The sequence below is a fragment of the Protomyctophum parallelum genome, assembly GCF_964188405.1.
Source record: "Protomyctophum parallelum genome assembly, chromosome: 4".
In the NCBI taxonomy this organism is placed as follows: domain Eukaryota; kingdom Metazoa; phylum Chordata; class Actinopteri; order Myctophiformes; family Myctophidae; genus Protomyctophum; species Protomyctophum parallelum.
In genome coordinates, this window is record NC_139700.1 from 19,629,509 (window position 1) to 19,637,105 (window position 7,597).

Below are 7,597 nucleotides of genomic sequence, written 5' to 3' on the forward strand. Positions count from 1 at the left end.
TTAGATAAGTGTCTCAGTCAAAGGTCATGCTTCTTAGGTCATGATGACCTGTTCATCCATATGGACAGGCAAAACCAGACCGACCCAGTATGGCAGGCTGTCGCTGATTCTGGACCGTTGACCCCAGGTTAACCCATGTTTAGCCCCTCGCTGTAAGCACTGGACTAGCCCTGGAACATGACTGCCATGATAATACGAGAGTCATGTTTACAGGGCTAGCACTGGACCAGGGCTAACCCATGTTAGTCAGAGTAATTGTAATTATCTATTACGTCTGAAGTAACCTCGCATCACCAGGCTTTCCACCGTCTGAAGCATAGAAGCGAAGCAAGTAGACGCACTGGTCCGTCCTCTAAACCCCACCACCGTTCCGTCCGCTAAACGTTCCGTAGAGAAACGAGCTGCCCAATGTGCCCATATTATCCTCCTGTAGGATCTGTACTGTACTTAGCTTTTCGTGTATCGTAGAGTCAGCCAGTCAGGACCGGTCAGGACACGGACTGGGGGCTATTTTCACCGATATATTATTTTGCTGTTCATGTTGTCACTGAGTTACTTACAGTACTTAACTAAGGGCATTTAATTTGCGTTAACTGTTGCAGCAGGTTAAGTTGTTGTTCCACGGTTCCACCGTTGAGCAGTCTACTCCGCCCAACTAGAACAACTTGTTCTCAAAGGAATTACACCATGGACACCTTTATTAAATTCTCAAATCAAAGTCAAGGGCGGGACCGTATATTCAGGTAACGTTAATTTAAGTGTCTGTTGACGATATCTTTGTATAACAGCGTTTTTTCTACAACTTAAGTGCTGTGTGGCGAGTATAATTAGCTGCTGTAATGGTGTGCTATTGCTAACATAGTTAGCTGCTAAAGAATAGATGCGATTGTATTGTAATTGTGTAATGTATATTTTCCCAGGGCGACCCAGTATGCCTGCGCATTGTCAAAATATTTAGTTCGGAACAATTCAGAGAGAAAAGAGCTGGCGACCAAACTCCACAGCCTGGAATCACACATGAGTTCTGGACGGAAATGTGAGTAGGCTAGTAAACTAAATACAAGTCTTGGGAGTATGAATGAGTTACAAATTGATACAATAACAATGAGGAGTGTACAGTGTAGTCTTTATAGTTTTTGGTATATATTTTTTAAATGTGGAGAATTTAGAGGACTGACATTTGCTTGTTGTAATTCATCAATAGTACATGAACATGGCACAATGGTAAATTGTATAAAGGTGGAACAGGTGCAGAGCCCCTTTTACGGCTAAATTGCTAATGCTATTAAAAAAATAAAATGTTCTGCAGACCTTAATCTCCTGGATACACTAAAACTAAATACAAGTCTTGGGAGTATGAATGAGTTACAAATTGATAAAACAACAATGAGGAGTGTACAGTGTAGTGTTTATAGTTGTTGGTATATATATATATATATATATATATATATATATATATATATATATATATATATATTTTTTTTTTAAAGGTATATTCAGTGATTTCACTTAATTCAAATATCACTTATTTTTTTGTTTTGTTGTGATAATCCTCCCTACTATAGAGTGTGCTGACCATATAAGGAGTTCCTCCCTGTCCCCAGTTAACCCCTGGGGGTCAAAAAACCTTAGGTTTCGTTTTTGACTCTATCCTGATTGGACGAAAGGCTGGGTCCCACAGCCAAAAACGAAACCTAAGGTTTTTTGAGTGAAATCACTGAATATACCTTTAAATGTGGAGAATTTAAAGGACTGACATTTGCTTGGCATGGCACAATGGTAAATTGTAGAAAGGTGGAACAGGTGCAGAGCCCCTTTTACTGCTAAATTGCTAATGTTATTAAAAAAAAAAAAAAGTTCTGCAGAGTCTGCAGACCTTAATTGCTGATATGGTTGTATGAAGGAGTGGTCTCTTGGATTCTGCTAGTTTGGTAGGCTGTCAGCTGGAGTGAGACACTCACCCTGTAAAACAAATGGGTGCCTGATGAGTGGATGCAGCCTCTGGATACAGCATGCAAATGGTCCAAATTGTATGTTTCAGATGGTGCTGCAATTATTCAAATTCGGCCACTATGTCCATTTCTCCCCAGGGTTTCCTCCTGGTGCCGTCTCTATTCATATATACTCTAAGACACTGCAAAAAGCCGCTCGTGGCAGGCGTCTCTTCCTGGTTTTTAGCAAGGAAGCTTAGAGAAGGAAAGTATCCACACTTTTCCTGGCCTGTGTGTGCTCCAGTTCCTGTCGATTTGATCCAATGAAACTGGTCAGATGACCAATTAAATCAACAGGAACTGGAGCACACACACAGCCCAGGAAAAGTGTGGATATAGTCACGTGACTGGCACTTTCATGAGCCAAATTCCAATACCCCAAATCTCGGCCACTCGCTCACTCACACTCGGCCACCCCAGCATGGTGGTGTTACGGTGAAATTGGTGACCTGCTAAAATATGTGACAATCATGTGTAGACAATCACATATCTATGTCAGTGTCCGTCTGTCCGAACATAAATCATTGACGTTTGTTTATTAGCAGAGTTCAACCTAGTGGTATTTAAGCCACGTTATGTGAAGTCCACAAGATGGTCACATATTTCGGCAGGACACTAATTTCACTGTAACACCGCAATGCTGGAGTGAGCGAGTGGTCGAGATTTGGGGTATTGGAATTTGGCTATGGACACTTTCATGGGAGCCAAACTCAAACCGAAAGTTCAATGAATACATGGCAGTGAATGGAGCCAACAAATATTATTTCGGAACAATCGAGACCTTTGTCATATATTCGGTTCAGGAATATAAACGAAGACATATCACAGGTTTTTTTCTAATCACTTGCTTTTCGATGTGCACAGAATGCACAGTATATACTTTTCATCTGATGATCTAAACAGCAGCAGGTATCCTTTCTGGCTCCAAAGCCAGACAGGAAACGGTGGGAAGTCTCGCGATACTTGCTAAGTTCAGAAAGGTACTTTGTGCTCTTTAGATACCATACCTCTAAACATTACACAGTGTACACATCGAAATGCAACACAGCAGACAATAATGTGTTATATGTTCTGTTGTTTTCCAGAAGCGATACGTTTTGTCATAATTTGTCAAATTGAGGAGTGTTCAAAATAACAATTTATTAACAAAAGGTAACTAAATTAATTCTTACAGAATGTTTGAGCTGTGGAAGTCAGTATGGTGAAGGGGTGTTGTAGGGTGCCGTCATCTGGAGAGGGACACTGAGAATGGCTGGCAAGCCCACCTTTTATAGGGTTCCAGGTGCACTGGCCAGGTGCTCCTAATGCACCTAATGAGGAGTCTCAGGTGGGCCGACACCCACGTGATCTGTGGGAGAAATACACACAGGGCAGTACACCATATAGACAGCATAGGCCCTGCAGGCCAGGCCAAGGGGCTGTGACACAAAAGGTCTCAGTCATTCAGAAATAGTGTTTGTTCATGAGCTGGTCACTGAGTTCTCATCGACTCCAGTGCATTTTGCTGAACTTCCGTGACCATGTCCTTTCCTTCTCAAAGATTCCTTGGTTTTTAGACAGCTGGTGGATGTCAGCTGGTGAATGTCCAAGGTGCCCACTTGACCTGTATCCGAAGTTACTTGCAGGGTTTCCTGCACAATGTTGTTGGCATGGCGCTGCGCCATGCTTGAAATAAATCGCGCCATGCCAAGCTTCCAAAAAGGGGGATAGTGAATCATAGTGTGTGTGATATGAAATGTCCAGTACCTCCCCAGTACCTCCCCAGTGCCTACCCCAGTGTCTGCCCAGTGTCTGCCCAGTTTCCGCCAAGTGCCTCCCCAGTGTCTGCCCAGTGGCTCCCCAGTGTCCCCCTGAGTGCCTCCCCACTGCCCCTGCAGTGCCTCCCCAGTGTCTCCCCAGTGCCTCCCCAGTGTCTTCCCAATGCCTCCCCAGTGCCTGGCCAGTGTCCCCCCCAGTGCCTCCCCAGTGCTTCCCCATGTCTCCCCAGTGTCTTCCCAATGCCTCCCCAGTGCCTGCCCAGTGTCCCCCCAGTGCCTCCCCAGTGCCTCCCCAGTGCCCCCCCAGTGCCTCCCCAGTGCCCCCCCCAGTGCCTCCCCAGTGCCTGCCCAGTGTCCCCCCCAGTGCCTCCCCAGTGCCCCCCCAGTGCCTCCCCAGTGTCTCCCCAGTGTCCCCCCAGGCCCAGTGCCTCCCCAGTGCCTCCCCATGTCTCCCCAGTGCCTCCCCAGTGTCTCCCCAGTGCCTCCCCAGTGCCCCCCCAGTGTCTCCCCAGTGTCTCCCCAGTGCCTCCCCAGTGCCTCCCCATGCCTCCCCATGTCTCCCCAGTGCCTCCCCATGTCTCCCCAGTGCCTCCCCAGTGTCCCCCCAGTGCCCCCCCAGTGCCTCCCCAGTGTCTCCCCAGTGTCCCCCAGTGTCCCCCCAGTGTCTCCAATAGCAATACAAGAGCAATAATACAAATTAATCTTAATTTATTAATCAAATTAATTAATTAATCAATTTTTTCGCCAGAAGGTCCCCCCGATCTTTTAAATAAAGTGTGTAAAAAAATAAGACTACAAATTTAGAGTTGTTTGTTTGCTTATTTATTGTCACCAACTCTTAATCTTGGCTAATATGAATGAAAACTTTAATTTAATCTCACATTTCCAATTTAATTGACAACTGCTTTGATGTCCTGTGCTTTTGTTTTAGTGTTCAGACTGGGGAACACAGTACATTCCATTGAGGCTGCCAAGCGAACCGTGCAACTCTCTGACCCAGTGCTGTGCCTGTGCCTTACAGTGGCCAATGTTAACCGTGCCCTCTACTTCATCTGTGACAATGTACTTTGGGCCAGAAATGTCGGTCTCATCCGTGACATCAACAAGGACCGCTGGAGCCTGAACGCTTCTCGCTGCTACTTCATCTCTCTAGTTATGAACTTGACCAGAGATGCTTACGTGATCTCCCAGTTGATGGTGCAGAGGGCGAGGGATAAACGCTTTCAGCAGAAAATCGACCGGCACCTCAGTGACAGTCCTGAGGTCGCTGAGGTGCTTTTTCCACCGCTGGATGCTTTTCTTTTTGTGCTGTTTGAGAGCCTAAAAAGCCACCCTGCCGTTGCCTTAGACACGTTGAAGAATATTTGCGATCTGTTCATTCCATTGGACAGGTTGGGTATATACCAGTCGAATGCAGGAGTGGTGGGCTTTTGTGGTCTGATGTCTTCACTACTAGGGATAATAACCCTCATGCAGCCCAAGTTAAAAATCAAACCATGATGACCAGGTTTCAAAGTTGTTGGAATACATGCTTTTTTATTGGGATCATGTATGTACTTGTGCAGAATGGAAGGACATTACCAGCAGTTCTACCAACTAGTCTAAGATCTTGGCATTTAACTTAGACCAAACACACCAAACTGCACCGAAATAGCCCAACATGCAGTAGTTTTCCTCAACTCACTTCTTTAGTTGTTTTCGTACAACAGTGTTTGGAATGTCTAAACTTTGTACTGTATTTTTACGTTGATTTAGGGATCTGATCAAATGAACGAGAATATAGATTTGTTTTCTACTTTCTACGTTGGTTTTGCACTGTTTATATTTACAGTAACTATGTCTGATTTATAATTATACTTGTGCACCACTGTCATCATGCGCTGTGAACTCTTTCAGTGTGCGACATAGATATTATATGAGAAGAGTGAGACTAAATTGATAGCAGTTGCCATTGTGTGGGCCGGACCTGCTTATTAAATCACTTTTAACCAGTTTACACTGTGTATAGTTGTCTGGCTGGTCTAATAATTTTACATTTATTGTATTTCTTTGTCGACTGTTAATACTGTTATACAGTAACATGGATCAAGTACTGAAAAATCTACAAGCCAAAACATCTTTGAAATTTGGCTCAGTATAGGACTTGTTTATTTATTTGCATGGCACTGCCATTGATACAGCCATTGGGCCTGATTCACTAAGCTTTACACCCATATTTTGGGTGTAATGACATTTTCCAAACGTCTCATGTTAGTCTAGAATAAAGAATTCCAATGACATACAGCAAGAGCAAGCTTTGGTCTAATGTAAGTCTGCATACGAGCAGACTTGAGAAAGAGCGGCCCTATGCAAAATTCACAGACAAAAGGATTACTGAATTAGACTACTAGTATGTGCGAAGTTTGGGTGTACACCCAAAGGTGTAAACAGCTGTAGTGTGTAACACGCAGCCTGGAATAAAATGTACTCCTAAATAACTGCACATGTAGGCCTACCACCTGGGTCTCATCCAAGAGATAATTCCTTCTTGGCCAGGGGAAATATTGAACACCACATTTCTTAATGGAAAAGTAGGGAGACCACCTCCAACCACTGCATGGTATGTATTAACATAATCTGCCATACAGATTGGATAAAATAATGTTTTATTAAAATGAATTCTGGATTGCAGCGTCATTGTTATTAATGAAAAAGGTGTGATGGAAAAGGTTTTGCTCACAATCCTGTGGCGAAATAAAATCTATGCAAATCATGTTACTAAATTAAAGAGCCTTAATAAATGTATGATGTATCTGTAATATATACATAGCGTGTGTAACAGAGTATTTTGAAATAAAGTTTTAATATATTGTATCTTCCTTGTATGTTTATATATTTTTTACCTCTGCCAAAGAGGGTATGTTTTGCACCAGTTTTTTGTACCCGTCGATGGATGGCCAGTGCCACCGTGACCTAGCTCATGTCCCAACCATAGATGGTCCCAACCAACAGCAAGATTCATAATCATATGACCTATTTCAGCGGGAAGATACTGGGGCTCCTCCTTGTGTGTGCTTCACTTCCTACAGCCAGTGTTGCCATGTCTGCTTAAAGTGACCTTTGGCTTGTTCTTTTCTGTAAAGTCGCTTGCAAATTTTTTTTGGGCTTGTTTCTAAAGTGTACAGTAGTTGCTTATTTGTGCTTGCTTCCTTACTTCCTTGCCAGGTCTCGGAGCCATACAGGGCTTGCTTCCTAATATTTAAACCAGTGGTTCCCACATTTCTTCACATTAAGGAACCCCAGATTTAATTGTCCACGGACATCCACCTGAAAATATTTTGTGCCATTTTAAGTCAAAACTAAGTAAGAGGCAAAAAAAAAAGTCAAGCGGATGCTTTGGTTAAAAATAAGTCAAAGATGGGCAGTACTGGCCCAGGCCGTAGCGTAACGGTCTGGGCACCGGACTGGTAATCCAGTCGCAGTGTGCCGCGGGTTCGACTCCCGGACCCGACACGGCCTTTACTGCATGTCATCCCCCCATCTCTCTCCCGTTTCCTGTCAGCCTACTGTCTGTCCCTTCAAAAATCAATAAAAGGCGTAAGCCGCAAAAAAAAAAAAGAAAAGATGGGCAGTACTTTGGGCAGAATTGTGAATATTTGCAAAGGTTTTCTAAAATTAAGCAAATAAAACTGCCAGGCCCATGCAATGATGCGTGTTGGTTACTAGGCTGAAAGGGGTAACAGGACACCTCACCCCTTTTAAATGTAATAATTCATGTACATCACAAGGTGAGCTGTCTCTTGGGCAAGCTGTCCGTCTCTTCCCTTTTAAAAAGTATATCAGACATCTCATATTCCCCGCCTGAAATTG

The 7,597-nt window shown here is 43.8% G+C and overlaps 1 protein-coding gene across 1 annotated transcript; it reads left to right on the forward strand.

Annotated features, from left to right (window-relative positions):
- Window positions 1-434: 434 nt before the first annotated feature.
- pex11a (peroxisomal biogenesis factor 11 alpha) lies at window positions 435-5,751 on the forward strand. Its single transcript, XM_083762626.1, is given in 4 exon segments — window positions 435-743; window positions 921-1,036; window positions 4,680-5,161; window positions 5,163-5,751. Coding segments are annotated over 4 exon segments (681 nt in total). The 5' UTR covers window positions 435-687; the 3' UTR covers window positions 5,190-5,751.
- Window positions 5,752-7,597: the final 1,846 nt, after the last annotated feature.